This window comes from Sorex fumeus, unplaced genomic scaffold (assembly GCF_029834395.1).
Source record: "Sorex fumeus unplaced genomic scaffold, SorFum_2.1 ptg000122l, whole genome shotgun sequence".
Lineage (NCBI taxonomy): Eukaryota > Metazoa > Chordata > Mammalia > Eulipotyphla > Soricidae > Sorex > Sorex fumeus.
Genome location: NW_026606179.1, coordinates 47,065,331 through 47,083,427, shown reverse-complemented (window position 1 = coordinate 47,083,427; position 18,097 = coordinate 47,065,331). Strand labels below are relative to the sequence as shown.

Sequence of the window (18,097 nt, the reverse complement as noted above, 5' to 3'; positions counted from 1 at the left end):
TATTACCTACAATTCTCTGGATATCCTGGGCAAGTTATTTTATGTTACTATACCTCAATAAATGCCTTGTCTTTTCCCCTATGATCTGTCATGCCATAAAATTGCTCAAGTAATATTCTGGAAAGCATATTATCTTTTATTAGAAAAAAATCAAGTGTCCTAGAGGACTGCAGTAGATAAAATCTTCTATCTATGTGTTGGGGAATGGCAGGACTGGTTAAAGGAGAAGACGCAGCTCCTGCATCGCCAAGCCTGCTTTGTATATTTCATTCTGCTGTGTAGGGCCAGGGTAATTGAGAACATATCCACCAAGTAAATAAACAGAATCAATTCATTCAAAATAAAGCTAGCATTTGTCTTGAAGTAAGGGAAAGTTGGTATTTTTTAGACCATAAATGATCCTTGATAATATATTTAAATGAAATGGAAACGCTTTAATATTTCATATGCAAAAATCTGGCAAAGGTTGGAAGCATTTGTGACTTTCTGAGCAGTTTGGGAATATGGCGAACCCACTTCCCAAGTGCAGTTTTATAAATATTCAGATGGTGCGTGATTGTAGTAAATATGGAGAAATATGCAACATATTATTACATTTCTCAATCAAATATGCTAAGCAGCTCTTTCATTCATTGTACAGAATAAAAAGTTCCAATGTAGCAAAATGATTTCTATAAAAGATGCATGTACAAAGTTTGAGAAGAAAATTTGATTTAAAAGAAGATCTAGCTGAAGTATTTCATTGAATAAAGTTGCTTGATACCTATCTAGCCTGGAGAAAATATTAAGTGACTCGTAATGTTTTGGTCTAATGGCTTCATTTGCATTCTGCTTAGGTATTCCATCGATCGTCATACTGACCTCGATAGGTTTTTCACGATTAATCCAGAGGATGGTTTTATTAAAACGACGAAACCTCTGGATAGAGAGGAAACAGCTTGGCTGAACATCTCTGTGTTTGCAGCAGAAATCCGTGAGTATTCTCCTGAGGGTTTTGATTCCACATTACCAAATATTATTCCTTCAGACTTTCTATGTGTTCAGTAAAATGACAGCTGAGATAGAATCATTTAAAAAAAAACTATTTTTTTTTTTAGTTTTTCACATTTATTTTTGATTCTTCATTTGAAAGAAAGATGTATAGACAAGGGGAAATGGTTTCATTTTTCCCTGGCAGAACTGGAAACAGACTTGCCAAATGGCTAATAGCCCTCGGCAACTTGAAACTCAAAAGAAAGCCATTGCTGAAGGATTCCCCCCTTTTTCCTGTCACTCAGTTTCACTTAAACCTAAAGCAGCAGAATCCTTGGAGCCAAGACTTGTGGGTTCTGTTTACCTCTAACCCAGTGTTTTTCAAACTTGATCATGCAAAGGCTTGGTAGAATGCAGATTTCTGGATCCTGTCCTCAGCACTTCTGAATTCAGGTCAGTGAGGGGCCTGAGAATTTTCATTTCCACAAAGAGCGGCCTTTGATGCTGCTCTGGGGACTCTTCTTTGAGAAGTGTTGGTTCAGACGACACTCTGGGGAGCCAGGCTCCATTATAAGCATTTAGAATTAAACCTTAGCATCAGAGTCAGCAGAAATAGAAAAGTGGTTTAGTTCTGACTGGACTCACATTGACGTGTATTTCAGGTGATGTTATCCCTCGATGATGAATTTAAATAAATTTGAAACTGTTTCATATTGCATATGCCAAAATCTGGCAAAGGTTGGATATATTTGTGACTTTCCGAGTCTTCCTGGAACTCAGGTACTTGAGGTTGTGAGTTGTCTTTTGTGCCAACACCAGCTGGCCTGTTTTGCCAGATGAGTAAATTGAAGCTTAGCCTTGCCCAAGAGTCATCTTGGCCACATATGGATTCCTCCCTGATATTGACTGACTGAATTCTCCTCTTCCAGACAATCGGCATCAGGAAGCCAAGGTCCCAGTGGCCATTAGGGTACTTGATGTCAATGATAATGCACCCAAGTTTGCCGCCCCTTATGAAGGTTTCATCTGTGAGAGTGATCAGACCAAGCCACTTTCTAACCAGGTAAATCTTCTTTGCCCATCCCTAGCTATGGGCAAAGCAAGTGGAGGTGGAATTTGGATTGAAGAGCCTCAACTAGCTCCCTTGAGGATCTCTCTCACTGTCCAAGAAAGTTTCAGAGCCCTAAATGAGCTCTGTAACTCTCCATTCTCTAATTAAAACCAAGCTTCTTAAGGAGCCACACTTTCTTTCTTTTTAAAATAAATGATGTGCCAATGTCAGCATGATTCATTTATGGCCACCTTTCTCTTTCAGCCAATTGTTACAATTAGTGCAGATGACAAGGATGACACGGCCAATGGACCAAGATTTATCTTCAGTCTACCCCCTGAAATCATTCACAATCCAAATTTCACAGTCAGAGACAACAGAGGTTCGTACCAAGGTTCCTACACATTCAGAGAAGTAGAAATTAAAAATGAATGGCTTTTATATTGCAGGGCACAAGCATTTTCCCTAATCTTAATAATGCCTTTCTTTTGAAGAACAAACAAGAACTAATAATGCCACCTTTATTTTGAGACATGGCCTCATTTGGTGCATATGAATAAGTGAGTCTAATTTTATCTTTATTCTTTTCGTTGGCTTTGATATTCATGAAGCAGTGGGAAAACCAAGTGGAGAAGCTTACAGGGTCAATATGCAAACAACTTCATTTATCTTTTTTTTTTAAGTGGTTGATGAACCCTTGGGGGGGATGTATGGCTTTATGAATATTGATATCAAGTAAAGCATTAAAAGAGATTAGTTCAAGTTTGTAAGGCAGTGTAATCTTTCAGCTGGCCTTCCTTTCCAAGTACAATTTTACTGCAGTGTGCTTGGGTTGGAGCTGGAGACATAAAAGGGGCTGCAGAATTATTTCCCAAAGGGCATGCACAAAGCAACATTTGCCATTGCAAACATGGCAACATTTAGTGTAATTTGTTCTTATTTTGTCAGTCAAGAAGGTTCTAGACTTGCAAATTATTCCAAGTAGCTATTTTGTCACATAGGCCAGTTGATGCAGTTCTTTGGGAAAGCTAGGGGCAGAGCCAAAATAAAGAAATGTTTTTTTGACTCACAGCCAACCTATTTTAGTCTGCACCTGTTCCTGTAAACCTAAAGTACAGGTCTGTAAAATCCAAGAAGACAAGCACTGTTCTATGACATAGAAATAAAAGGTGGACCTCCTGAGCATGTGGATTTTCATTTGGGGTATGCTTGCAATATACTAATTAATGATAGATTCATTGTCTCCTAGTTACTTATAAGATCAGATTTACAAAACTTAAAATTAATTTAATAAGTATCTTACACTTTTTCTACCACCATGATCACTATTACCAATTCCAGAAATACCAACAGCTATCAGACACCATGTCAGTATCTTTACCAGGTAGTATCCATTTCATTTTCTTAATTGCACCATAAGTAAGGGGGATTATTATCATTCTTTGAAAATGAGGAAATGCAGAACAGAACCAGCAAGTAACTTTCTCAAAGCCAAAGGGAGTTAGACCTAGTTTCCCCCACCCCATTTTGACTTTTTGGATCAAATTCCATAATGCGCAGGGATTACTCCTGACTCAGCACTCAGGAATTATTTGTGGAGGTGCTTGGGGGACAATATGGGATTCTGGGGATCAAACCTAAGTAAGCCACGTGCAAGGCACTATCACTCCAGGCCCGTGCAAGGCACTATCACTCCAGGCCCTAGATCTGGGTTTTAAACTCAGGCTCTCAGAAGCTCAACGACCTACAACTTAATTTGTAGATGATTTCCATTATTTTAAAACACAAAGTTAGTCTTGGAGCTCTCTGGTTTTGTAATGAATCTAAGATTTTCCTTTTGCCTGTTAGTTTTTGTGATATGTATATGCATGCTCAATGAGCCCCTTTAAGAGATAATTTTGCAAAGGAACGAGACAGAAGAATTGTTGTCAGCTAGTCTGTGAACCTCTAGCGAAACCTGGACATAGTACAGGAATATAATTTTGGAAAGGTGGAGTTTCCCAAACAAGGAAAGCTTGGTGTATAGTAGGCATTCAAAAAATATTGGGCAGGCTAAATTAATCTAGCCTATTTAAATGATGCTTCCATGAACTTTCTTAGCTTATCTTTGAGTTTGTGAGAAACCCTGCCTCTAGTTTCAGAATTTTCCTAATACTTTCAGAATGTTCTGGACAGGAAGGTGATCCCCAGATTACTTTCTGGTCTGCCTTGCACTGATGGATTGCTACTTTAACCTAGTCTTACGTCAGTTTTACTTTGGACACACTCTTAACAAAATATTTTAGTTTGTCAATAGTGAGTTTCTTGGTGAATTGGGAATACTATGGTGGTCTTGCTTTCTTCTTCTGCCCATTTCTCTTTATTTATTTTCTTAAAGATTTGTGACCAGGCTTTGATTTATGTGTTCATATAATCCCAAAATTGAGTTTCAGTTTTGATTCCTGAATTGTCTCCTCCAACTCCCATTTATTCCATGAGTGGGATGAATGGAACCTCTTTCTTTTCTCACTGTATCAACTTCATCTCCAGGTCTTGCCTTCTCTTCTTTCTTTTTAGAGGTACAACAATATGTAGCTACTGCCAACCCTCTGAAACAACTGTACTAAGGCAGATTGCTCTCTGGGGAGTTGTAAGGATTTCAGTTACTTGGGTGGTATCCTCTAATTTTTTCCACGGACAAGTCAGCCTACTGCACAATTGGGCTCTTCTGCCCTTTTTTAGTGGAAGCTAATCCTCTGTGGAATGACTTCTTTTGCAGGGAATTGCTTCTTTTTAAGAAAAATGACTTTATTATCTATGACAAACAGTTAATGAAAATGCCCATGTTTAGGGCTATTACAAAACCTTATAGCAAATACAGTCATATAATTATCATTTAATAGTGTTTCTTTCTACTGGCTCCTAAAAGTAATTACATATCGAAGTAATCCAAAAGGAGTAATCACATTGCACATCCTATTAATAGCCTACTGAGTTACCAAATTTCTCGGCTGAGACTATTTTCCATAGAAAACATGAGATAATGGTTTATATCATGCTGAGTAAAAGCATCAGGTTTCTTTCTCCTTGAGTGTTTACTTCCATGCAGCCATGTAAATAATCAGGACTGTGTTTGCCTAAACCTAGCATAAGCGTTTGGCGCCTTTAGAAATAGAAGAAGGGAGGCCATTTTAATACCGATGAGCCTTTTATTTCATTTTATCTTACTTCGTTCTACAGCTGGAGCTTCAGAGACAACGCAGCAGGCAGCTGGAAAGTAGAACACTGGTGACTCTTCAACATTTAAGTCCATCTTGGGCTATTAATATCAAAAATGGTGCTGTTTAGGCAGGTGAAGAGCTAATCTTCCCAGGTTTTGAGATGCATTTACTTTGAACATATCAGACTTATGGCATCTCTAAAAACACAAGAAGCATGTAATGGATGAAAAAAGTGCCAAGAAAAAAGAAAAACTGGGAATAATCTTGTCTGTCTAGCCTTTTCCTGCTCTATAAAACCTTCTCGAGGCCATTGTTTCACTTAATTCCTCCAACAGCCCCATGAGGTCAGCCTAGTAGCTATTTTTAACTCAAATTTCTAGAGGAGGAAGGAATATGGGACATTAGAAGTTTTAGAGACTTACCAAGGACACTCTGTCAATAAGTGAAATTAAAGTAAAAAGTATTTGGAGGCTTCTAGTCTAGTGTACAAAACATTTGATATTATAAATATGAATAGTGAGTCTAGAATTTATGGTTTTAAAACCCATACACGTTGCTTACCCTGTAGTCAATTTTTAGGGGAGAAAACAATCTGAAATTAGTTAATCTAGACTTGCACAGAAAACATAAACTCTATACTTCAATTTTTACTTTTTCCTTTTAGTTTTGGGACCACAGGTAGCTGTCTCCAAGGCTTACTCATTCTCAGCGTCCATGATCACTCCTGGTGGTGCTTGGGGGACCATATATGGTGCCAGGGATTGAACCAGTGTCTGTCACATGCAAGGCAAGCATATCAAATCCTGTGCTTCCTCTCTGGCCTCAATTTCAATTTTAACCAAAGTCCTACTCACTATACTAAAATGGATTTTAAAAATTAAGGTTTTAATCTGTTCTGCTGAATAATTAATAAACAACAAATATTAAAAATAAGAATATAATTGCTAGGGATGTGGTTCATGGAAGAGCACATGTCTCAGATGTGTGAGGTCCTAGGTCTTACCACCCAGAGTCACAAAAATGAAAGAATGAGTGAAAGAAATAATTTAATAATATATCATTCAGAAATAATGCAGAATAGGGGCTGAAGCGATAGCACAGTGGGTAGGGCATTTGCCTTGCACGCGGCCAACCTGGGTTCGATTCCCAGAAACCCATATGGTCCCCCAAGCACCGCCAGGAGTGATTTCTGAGTGCAGAGCCAGGAGTAAGCCCCGAGCATCGGTTGGATGTGATCCAAAAAGAAAAAAAAAAGAAATAACGAAGAATAAAAAAATAATAATATAAACATCTATATTTTATATTCTTATGGGAGATTGGGGCCACACTTGGAAATGCTTAAAACTTATTCTTGTCTTTTTGCTTAAACCTTATACTATCTACTGGCCCTAAATTTTATATTCTTCAGATATTTTTCATGGCTTATATTTTGGTCTTTAAAAGAGAAATTCATGCATATGTGAGTGTGTGTGTGTTTGTACTGTTCTCCCAATCATTAATATCCCCCCTTTAATGACATTGATTTCCATAACAATATGTAATATACATTTCAGCGCAAGTATGCTCATGCCAACATTTTCTCTGAAATATCTTTCTGACTTCCTTCCACTTATAAGGGAATCTGAGGTCAGTAGACTGGTGTGTGAGTGCATTGTTTTTCCATATCTTTATCAGTCCTTATATATTATTTTAGGATTTAATACAATAGTAAAAGCACTGGGCTAGAGTGATAGCACAGCAGTAGGGCATTTGCCTTGCGCGCAGCCAGCCTGGCAGGCCTGGGCTCGATTCCTCTGCCCCTCTCAGAGAGCCCGGCAAGCTACAGAGTGTATCTCACTCGCACGGCAAAGACTGGCAAGCTACCTGTGACGTATTCAATATGCCAAACCCAGTAACAACAAGTCTCAAAATGGTATTGGGCCTGCTTGAGCAAATCGATGAACAATGGGAGGACAGTGACAGTGACAGTGACAGTAGAAGCGCTAACTCTGACAGTTTTGATACTTAACTAAAAAAGCCCCCCCCTTCAAAAAATAATAATACATGAGGAAAATAAGGCAAGGTCATATATATTCACGTGCAAGTCAAATATGGGTAATATTTTTTCTTTTAAAGCATTGGCAATTTTATAAATGAACTGTAATCACAGTTTTAATGTTTAATGCCTCTTATTATTAGTAAATTTTGGGTTGTTTGTTATTTTAAATGTGTGTTGATAATTTGGTTTTTTTTCCTTGACTATATAAGTATGTATTTATGGTCCTTTACCCATTTTTTTGGATTGCATATTCATCAGTTTACAATTGGTTTGTAAAGTTTCTTCATCCTGAAATGCAATCAATCTGTCACCTATTATATTATTGCAAGACTTCTCTTGTATTTCAATTTTTTTTATTCTGATTGTGCTCTATTATTAAGTACAGATGTTGAGCTTTTTGTATCCATTTTTCTCTGTTTAATATTTTCCTCAGTAAGACTTACCTGATGCAAAATTGATATCAATATTCACCTATCTCTTCTTTCTTATATGACATTTTCCATTTCATTTGCTCATTGAGGTGAAATAAATATCCAATTTCCGTTTACTGTCAATTTTCTAAATAGTATCATCTACATTACATAAAATTAGAATTCTTTTGACTTAATTTTTTCCATTTTATATATTCTAGCGTTAGTATATTTTTCTTTAACAGTTTTGGACTTGTCTGTGTTAAAATCTGACAGATGCCTTTTCCATATTATATTCATTTTTTTGCCTTTATTAAATGTTGGTGTTTTTTTTTCTTCCTAATACAACTCATAATTTTTTCTCAGGTACTTGGTAAATACATTTGGGAATTTTAAGTTGCTCTCCTTAAATGTATGAATTAATATAGAAATTTAAAAGCATTTTTTTTCATTCAGAAGCAATGTCTGATTTTCTATTTAATTAACTCTTTTTACATAACTCCCATGTTATATTTCATCTTATAGTTCATATTATTTGTATAATACTGAATTATATTCTATTTATATTACATTTTGACAAACATTCATTATGAGATGTTTTATAGTTTTCTTCATTTTTTCTATGCACTTTTTATTGTTTATGGCTATCTACATATTTTGAATGCCTTTATGAACTGCATTTTTACATTACTCTTCTAAGTCATTTCTTATTGTATAAACAATAGCTGTTTTAATTTATTTTAATTTAGCTAATTTATTTTGGGACATTGATCTAAAGTGACATGATTCTCTGATAGTTCCAGAGCTTTCTAGGAAAAGGATTATATAAAAACTAAATAACAAATTAATTTTTTAATCCTGTTATATTTGTGAGTTTGTCTAATCATAAATAGGTTTGTACTTTTAGAATATTGTTGAAAATAGCAATAGTAATTACAGTTCTTGCCTTACTTATTACTTGAATAGAAATATTCATCTTCAAGTTATACCATGAACTATAATATTGATTATTAGTTAACATTGCATTTTATATTGTTGAAGAGAGTGTTTGTGTATATTTTTGTGTGCATGTGTGCATATGTGTGTATGTATGTTTGTATTCTTTCCCTTATTCTATTTAGCAAGATGGATAATTATTTCACAATTTTAATAAGAGAGCTTGATTTTTCTCCTATGACCTCACAATTTCACAAATTAAATACACTGAAATGTTCTAACATTGGAATATGAAGTGTTTTAATATTATATTTTAAATTTCTAAGCTTTTATTTCAAACAAATTTGATTCTATTATTTTTTTTATTTTAATTACTGAATCACTCTTCATGTGTGGATTGTGCTGGTATTTTTGAGAGATAGGGATATAAAAATATCAAAAGTGGGCCATGACAGGAACACATCCCAGTTTTCAATAGCCTCAGGGCTGCATCTTTTTCAGTGAATCAACTTAACTGAAGACCTATCATGAGATCACTTGGTTATTCAGTCAGTTTAGTCACTTGATAGCACACTGTGATTTGAAGAGTGTGTGAAAGTTCCTATTAAATGAGAAAACGAGCATTTCTTTCTTCTTTTTTTTTAAACTCAGAATCTTCAATAAACAAATACAAAAAGTATTCCTTTAGACATCAGGAAAAACCTCCCTTATTTTATTTGACCTTCTGTGTCCTTGGTATCTCATCCATATTTAGTGTCTGCCTGACAACCGTCAAAATTAGATATTTCCTATTCCACGACAACTGTCTTTTCTTTTCATCTTGAAAGAATAATGGAAAACGAGCTGGCCTCAGATACCACCAGCCCAAAACTTCTTAGGGGTAGGAATTTAGCAATGAATGAATAAATCCTGTTGTCAGGTAATTCCCCAAAGCATAAGTTTAGTTCTATTTACAAAAGGACAACTAATTTTGATGAGTATTCACAACATATCCACAGAATTGCTGCGACTACCATCGTTTAAGAGGCTTTTCTGCCCTTCCTTCTCTCATCTAACTCAGTCTCAACTATTAAACACATCTGATGGCTCTTAAAAATTTTCTCAGGCTATTCATCATCTTTTGATGTATTGAAAAGTTATAGTTTGGCGAGCAAAACACATAGAATAGACCCCCTATAAACGTTATGCATCATCTTTCTATTGCTACCTTAGAGTTTGAGGAACTTAAGTCCCTCACATATCCTGAGTAGACTCTGTTCTCACATTCTTTTATTCTGCTGGGAATGCATTCCTCCTCCTAAATGCCTCTCTCTCTTTCAAGTCTCACTGTTAAGGGTTTGTTTAGGAGCAATCTTGAAAGACAAAGCCAGTTCATCTCTCTGCACTTCCAATGTGTTCCAGGAATACTGCTGTAACCTCTAATAATTCTTTTCTCACCACTTTAGATTCTAATCACTCTTTTCCCCATCTGTCTCCCTTGAGGCAATGAGCACTGTGGGGGCATATCCCAACATTTAAGAAAAGTGGGTTGATTGAATTAAAGAAAAAGTATCTATGGAAAGACATATGCTTCAGAAGTTTTAAGGATTACTTATTATGGGGAAAATGTTATGGGATAAGCTTATGTCATGAGATAAGCTTCAGGCTAAAGTGTCAACCCATCTTTTGATGTTGCAATGTTCAGAAGGAGCCAATCTTCCATGCAAACCTTTTATTCATTCACTATTTATTATTCCACTGTTATATCCAAATAGTGTTTTTAGCCAAGAAGAAATAAACAACCTTTAAATGTGTTTATTTTGTAAGTATCACATAATTCAATATGGGTTTAGTTGCAGATCAAATAATACTTAGTAATGGATACAGTCAGAATTCACTATAGATTTATTAAAAAATAAAAACAAAAACAAAAATACTTTAAAAATTAGGTATAACTGATTAAGGAATAGTTGAGAGCAATTCACCTTAATTAGAGCAATTCATAAACATCTTTCTTTCTTTCTTTCTCCCACCCCAGTATTCCTCTTTTTTCCCCCATTCTTCTGAGCAGCATCAAAGAGCATCCAAATATGTTTCTAGTTTTTCACTTTTTATAATTTAAAGATAACTAAACAGATTTCTGTGGGACTTTTTCCCCCTTAATTGCTTCAATATGGAAGCTGCTCTGTTGGCGGATCAAGATGGCAGATGTCTCTTAATGCCCTGCCATTTTCACTGTGTAAATAATTATGTTCCTTTTCTGCCTGAAATACATTGCTGAAGTTTTTTTGCAACACAGAACACAGTTTATCTGAGAACACTCTCTCTCCCCAATACAACAAAAAAGAAATAGGCTTTCTTAGTGGAATAGGCACATCATTCTTTCAAGATGCTCTCTGTCACTAACTTAACTAACTCCTGGGATTTCTCAACTCAATTAAGGATCCTAAATGTTTATATCCCAGTGAATTCATTTGTAGTTTTCCTTGTCTAAAACCAAGAAATACTCAGCTTGTATGTTCTTTTCTCCTGTCCTATTACTAGAGAGAAAATTATCCTTAAACAAAGGTGAAAGGAGAATTTATTCTAAGGAATACAATCAATAAATTGAGACAATGAAAAATCTGTTAATACTACAGAACACAATAAACTTTGAGATGTTTCTGAAACACATACATATAGACATTTATCCTTATAATATTATTTAGTATATTTCATATTTTTCTGATCCCTTATACCAAAGAACTAACTGATCCTTAATGAATCAATTGATCTTCGATGGATCAAGCTCCTTTATCCATTGCATGGTATTTCTGAATTTTGGGCCAATCAATGATCTTTATTAGTATTTCAAGGATTACTTCTTACAGGATTTACCTCATTGGCACATTTCCTTTATTCCAAACTATTGATAAAAGTAAAGATTAATTTTTTCACTGGTACTTACTTTTGATGATGTGTGTTTCTGTTGAAAGGGAGATGTTAAGCAAACACCCTAATCCCTTATAAATCTATTGCTAAATTCCTAGGTTTTTATGAGCATATTTTTTTCCCTGTGATATCTTTTTTTCTGTAATTCCAGTCCTTCTGGATCTAGCTGTAAGTTATATGGGAAAGGATCTTATGTTAAGGATTTGGGTTAAAGTAGCTCTCATATATTTGTATCAGGATTCTACAAGGGTCATCTGTATGCTAATCAAAATACAGTAAAACATTGAATCTTAGTTTTGTTTATTTTTCCCATGTTATTATGAGCAAATGTTCCTTTTTTTCTTTCTTTCAATTTCTTTTATTATATAGTTCAGTTTCCTTTCTTCAATAATAACTTTCTGAATATAGTTTCGAAAAATTCTTTGTATGCAAAATTAATAATGAATAAGCTTTGTACCTATTAGCAGGGCAATAAGTGTTGCTTGGTTGAATCTGATTCAGCCTACATAATAGGACAGATGAAGCCTTTATGCAGAAACAAAATTTTCAATATATAGAAAGTCAGAGTTGGTTGAGTTGGGCTCAGACTTGAAGAGTAGAGGAAAGAGATTGGTAATAGACCACAACCTAATGAATCAGTAATACCATGTGAAAAAGTCAGACTGTTGCTGATATGTAAGGGAAAGGAGTATCATTTATGTTTTTACTCCATTAACACACAATGCACTGCCGAGTATGCAGAGATACAGAGACAGTATCCAGGTTCTCATATATTTGGATCCTGTCTGGTGGAATGGATAGACATTAAAACTATCAGCTGCAAAATGTGCAATCATGTAAGCAAATGCACATATGTTGATAGTTCATATGATGTTCACGAAGGCAAGAAAATAAAAGGTACATAAATAAACTTTTAAGATCATTTCTAAGAATTGTAATATCAGAAATACAGGTGATACAAACTTTAGCTATGTAAAATTTCTATTATTTCATTCCTTGATATTTAAAATGGCAAATAATGGCATCAACATTACTGTTTTTAAATCATAAATATAAATTAGTATTAAAACATAAGTCATTAAATATTTCAGTGACCTCTTGTGATTGTCTAGCATGTATAAATACGAAAGTGTTAAAGCCTAAAATTCTACTAAAATTTTGGAAAGCATAATATATGTACATATCACTGTCACTGTCTTTCCATTGTTCATTGATTTGCTCGAGCAGGCCCAGTAATGTCTCCATCGTGAGACTTGTTGTTACTGTGTTTGGCAAATTGAATACATCACAGGTAGCTTGCCAGCCTGGGCGGGCGAGATACTTTCAGTAGCTTGCCGGGCTCTCTGAGATGGGTGGAGGAATTGAACCCGGCAAACACCCGACCATTGTGCCATTGCTCCATCCCACTGTGCTATCACTCCAGCCCAAAATAGTATATAATAAATGAGAATGAAAGGGTGAAAAGTGCCAATATCTCCAGTTAGCTTCCCAGGAATGCATCAGTTAAAGATCAGCACATCCCTACACAGAATCCTGAGGCTAGAAGGTCGGGAGACAGCTGTCTTCTGAGTGCTTAAGAAATGCTCCAGCATGAAATACTTTAGCAAATGTTGAAAGTGGTCTAGAGCAAAAAAATGTATGTACATATATACTTATATATGTGTGTATTACATATATGTCTATTTCACACTTGTACTTCTTGTCTATATACTTTCTCATTATCTTTCATGAAACTTCACATTCCTAGGGAAGTGGGGAGGTCCCAGAGGAAAGAAATCTAATAATGATTATCCTGCAAGTGAATGTTTAATGAATAGTCTTCAAATGTGAGGGGGTAATTTATACTTTAAATAGATCTATTAAGTCTCCAAGATTTGAGCAGAAAGGGTAGAGTGGATAAATTTAGGTCTCAAACAAATGAAATAATAGCCAGACTCTGCTGAGATTCTTCATCCCTTTAACAGTACCAGAGCACAGAGCCTGATACATGCACCCAGGGTCTTTCTTTACAGGCTTAAGAGTCTCTGATCCCACCCAGCAATGGGGAGTCTTTCACTTCAGAGCAGAGAAGAATGAGAAAAAGAATGAGGACAAGGAAGAGCATCTTCAGAGCTCTGGGAAAACCAGTGTGATGACTTATTTCCTTTTCTCACATGTTGTGAGCTTCTGTCTGACGCCTTGACTAGTGGTTCCTTCTTTTCCATGCATTTACCTGGAGGGACTGTACCCATCACAGTCTACTGCTCTGTCCTCTAAGGTTTTGGGGTTTTTTTTTTTGCCTAAGATAGGGTTAGCAGCAGAGACAGTCTATCATCGGGACTATATTTTTCATCATACTTTTCTATCTCAGTATCAGTCATCTATAGCCCACTGATGGGTGACATCATCATCCTAACCTTCATATTTGCATCTGCAAACTGGTACCATGGAGACCATCATTATCAGCAGCCTCTATTTTTTGTTAGTATAATGACAAGGTGCAGGTAAAAAAGGAATATCATTAGGAGTCCAGGTTATAGACATAAAACGTTGAAACCTGAATTTATTTTTCCATTAATAGAAATTGCGCACTATGCATGACATGTACTGGTAATTAATGGTCCCACTTGCAAGTTTTTTGCCAAAGTGGGGGGGTGATGGTGTCAGGATGAAAAACCTAGGTGCTTGAGAAAGAAAGGGAAAAGAACACATTTTCTTACCATGGGAATAGGCTGCTCAGGACTGAGACGCTTGAACTCTTTTCTTACTTCAGGATGCTCAATTCTTCTGCTCAGGCAACTAACTGCATTTAAAGCTGCAATGACATTTCCAAAAATTCACTTTCCTCTCTTTGCCAATAAATTTCTCTTCCTCATTAGTCTACAACTCAAAGAGGACAGCTTCCAGAAAAGAATTAATATTTACTGAGCATCTCCCAAAGTCTGGCATTGTGCTAAATACCTTTCCAGATAGAATCAAATTTCGTTCTAAATATTACTAGTTTCATAGATGAGACTATTGGAACTCATCACATCCACTTAATATGAAAAGACAGGCAATTAGTACAGAGAAAATTCAAGATGAGAAGTAAGGTCTGTTGGACTCCGAATTCTGAGAGGTTTGCTTACTGAAATCTTTATGAAAGAAAAGGATCTGAGAACTCTCCTGATGGAAGTTTCAAAATGAGTAGAACACTTTTGTTTTTCTGCCTCATTTTAAAGAGCCAATTTGCCATGTCCCTGAAAGTATGTCCTTGGTCAAACGCTATTATTTTTATTTCACCAATAAATCTCAGGAATGTGTATGCGGGGAACCTCTCAAGGACAGGAAATGACTGGCTAGTTAAAATGATTGTATTAGGCTTAAGGGACCATATGGGGTGCCTGGGATCAAGCCTGGGTCTGCCACATGCAAGGCAAGTGCCCAGCTCCAATAGTTTAGAAAGAAGGAAAGTCTGAGGATGTGAAAGTAATGACTAGTCTGAAGTTTCTATTATTGTTAGTTTCTTTTCCCATTTGTTTCTTGAAATTTGGGGGTTTTGAAGACCTTGTCTTTATAGACAAGCTCTCTCTGTTGGTGTTCAAAGAGATCAAAGTATAACCAAGGAAGACCATAAAAGGTTGCATCCCTGAGTGTTCTGAAATGCCTGTCCTGTAAAGATAGTTCACCCTGACATGAGTGTTGAGGCCACTTGGACGTGAGAGGAAATATTTTATTCATTAGAGCAACATTGACCACCTCAGTTGTTCAGTTAGACATATTTTATCCCTACCATTTTCTCTTATAGGTATACGATCTTCACAAACCCTGGAAGATCTTAGTCCTGGGTTTCATATTTTCTAATTGAAGGATTTCTTGAGTTCTCTGGAAGCAAATCTCAGAGGATAACCTTTGGCTTTTATGATGGATGCTATTTCATTCCAACAACAACCCCATGAGGCATGCTTGGTACCCCCTGCAGTGTCCTCATTTCAAAGATGAACAAGAGAATCTCCAGATCTGAGTTCCTAAACTTATTTGGCTTACTACAATCTTAAAAAATATCACTCAGTATCCTTTGAAAATCTGCCTTAAAAAAATGAAAGTGCCTTCCAATTGTACGAAAAACATTCGAAGCTCATGGAGATTTTTCTAGCACCCTGAGGGGGAGGGGTGACATAGTATTGTTCACTTTGGAAAATGATGCTGATTCTAAAAGTGGTAGGTAATTGGGGTTGCCCAAGAAAAGACCTTTCACCTATTTCTCTCTTACCTTTGTAAGTGTTCTTATAGCCTGTAGTTGAAACAAGCTTGATTTCTGGAAGAGATCTTTAAAAGTTCTCCAGATTCTATCAACCTATACCTTGGGCATAGTTTAATCTGCTGGTTCCTGGATGTATTTATACAAAAGCTCTTCAGTATGACTGAGAAGCTTATATAGTTCAGAAAAAGAAACATCTTGAATTTATGTGCTGGAATCCTTCTCAGATCCATGTTTTCCATTAGTGTTTGATGTTCAGTTAACTTCACATAAAAGCCAGCTCACTGTGATCTGGAATTTCAGTCCTACACAAATAGCTTAATGAAGACTAAATCTTAAATTGCCATTTTCCTGGGTTTAAAAGAACAAAAACCCAAGTTCTTCTCACAACACCACCAACCACCTCAACCAAAGCAGAGCAGAACCTGTAAGACAAATTTAGTAACTGATCTTTCAGTGAGTCAGAGAGGTATTTAACCACAATTTTCATTTCTTTTTAAATTTAATGTTGGTATTTATTTCTGATAGCATTCATGACATTTCAGATTATTAAAATGGGATAGGTAGTATAACATTTAATTTTTAAAAGTCTTAGAACAAAAAATTTATGAGGAAAAATTACTATTTTGAAATAATGTATTATAGATGTGTAGTTGTTAAGCAGAGGACTGCTCTCCACATAGAACAGGAAAGAAGAGTCAGAAACTGAATCTTCATTTAATATTTAATTTGATTCTTTGTAAAATATTTTTTGATGTTTCCGAGGCCACCAAAAGTTTCTCCACTGAGAAGAGACAACTTTGCTAATCACATGATCAGAAAATACAGAAATGAGGGCTAGCTGTTCTGTCTTGTTTTGATCGAGACATTGGCAGAGAAGGGCAAAGGATGTATAATTCCAAAGTTTACCAAATCCAACATGTACACACACCTTAACTTCCGCAATACTCTAATATCTGCTCATTCCTAATGACACTGGATCTGCCATATATCTGTAGATGCCTTATATGTACATTATATGTGTGTGCATGTATACATATACATATAGGTGTGTTTAGATATATATGTACCATATTTAGACTCCATTACATTTTAAACCTCAAATAATACATCTATTGAGTATTTTTCTCCTAGGTTTTTATTTTATTGGTTTAAAATGGTTTATTGCCAAACCATGATACTGTCAATAAATTCATATCCTGAATTATTAAGTCCAATTCTTGATCTTGCAAAGGTCCATTGCCTATTGGACCATCAAGTTATAACATTCCTCTAACATCTCAATGTAAGGTAAAAGGTAAAGGCCCTCCCGTTGATCGTCGATTTGCTCGAGCGGGCCCAGTAACGTCTCCATTGGAGACTTTGTTGTTACTGTGTCTGGCATATCCAATACTCTCGGTAGCTTGCCGGGCTCTCCGAGAGGGGGGAGGAATCGAACTCGGGTCGGCCATGTTGGCCGCTTGTAAGGCGAACGCCCTACCGCTGTGCTAATGGTTGGTTTTCTCTTATGGACAGAGGCAGGAGATACTGAGAGATCAGCTTGTGGATATGGATGCATGATTCTACAGAAAGTTTTCTACCATTTTACAACTCTAATATTTTTCCCTCAGAGCATACATTCTTGGGGGATGAGAGGGAGCAAGATTCATTTCTGACTCTTTTTGATAAACAAAGGATAAGGAAGCATGTGGTGGGGACACTTAGGTGACATGAGAAATATATATGAAGGCCGCCCTCTAAAATTCTAATGAAATCTTTCCTAGACCACAATTATACCATTAGCTCAGTGAATATTTATTGTTTGTCCACTCTGTGTCCAGTGCTGGAGAGATTGAGATGAATCAGATGCATGCTCTTTCTGCCCCCAAGTTTGGGGTCTGGGAGAGATTGGTGTGTCAACAGATATGAACCGAATTGCAGGAGACCGAGATCTAGGGAAATAGCAGAGCTATGGCCACTGAGCAGATGGTGAAACAGAGGTTTCAGAAGATGAGTTGGGATTGGGTTGAGGGCTGGAGATTCGCCTGTAATGTTGAAGCAACGGGGAGGTAGGCAGTTGTGCACTGGGAAAAAGGCAAACAGATTTAAGTGTGCAGTGAGATAGGACTGAGTTGCTCCTAGTTGACCCAACTGACCCAACTGACCAAAAGCAAAGCTGGAGGAGGAATGTGTCCCCACGCAGAAGTGAGCTGTATGTTGTGGACAACAAGGAACACTTGGGACCTTTCAGCAGGAGGCGGATCATCATTAACTAAGTGACCATTGATGCCTGCATTCAACAAAAGTAAAGTGTAAACTTTACTGTTGAATTTATAAAATAGATCCTCTTTCCAGACATTCTTTTCCCAGAAGACTGTTGCT

At 36.3% G+C, this 18,097-nt stretch overlaps 1 protein-coding gene across 1 annotated transcript in view; it reads left to right on the top strand.

The window, feature by feature from the left end:
- Positions 1-18,097, top strand: part of CDH11 (cadherin 11) — a 169,573-nt gene that overhangs the window by 145,658 nt on the left and 5,818 nt on the right. Inside the window, exons 9-11 of the mRNA XM_056135704.1 lie at positions 837-973; positions 1,902-2,035; positions 2,288-2,405. Coding sequence (XP_055991679.1) covers positions 837-973; positions 1,902-2,035; positions 2,288-2,405 — 389 coding nt within the window. The remainder of the gene's footprint in view (positions 1-836; positions 974-1,901; positions 2,036-2,287; positions 2,406-18,097) is intronic.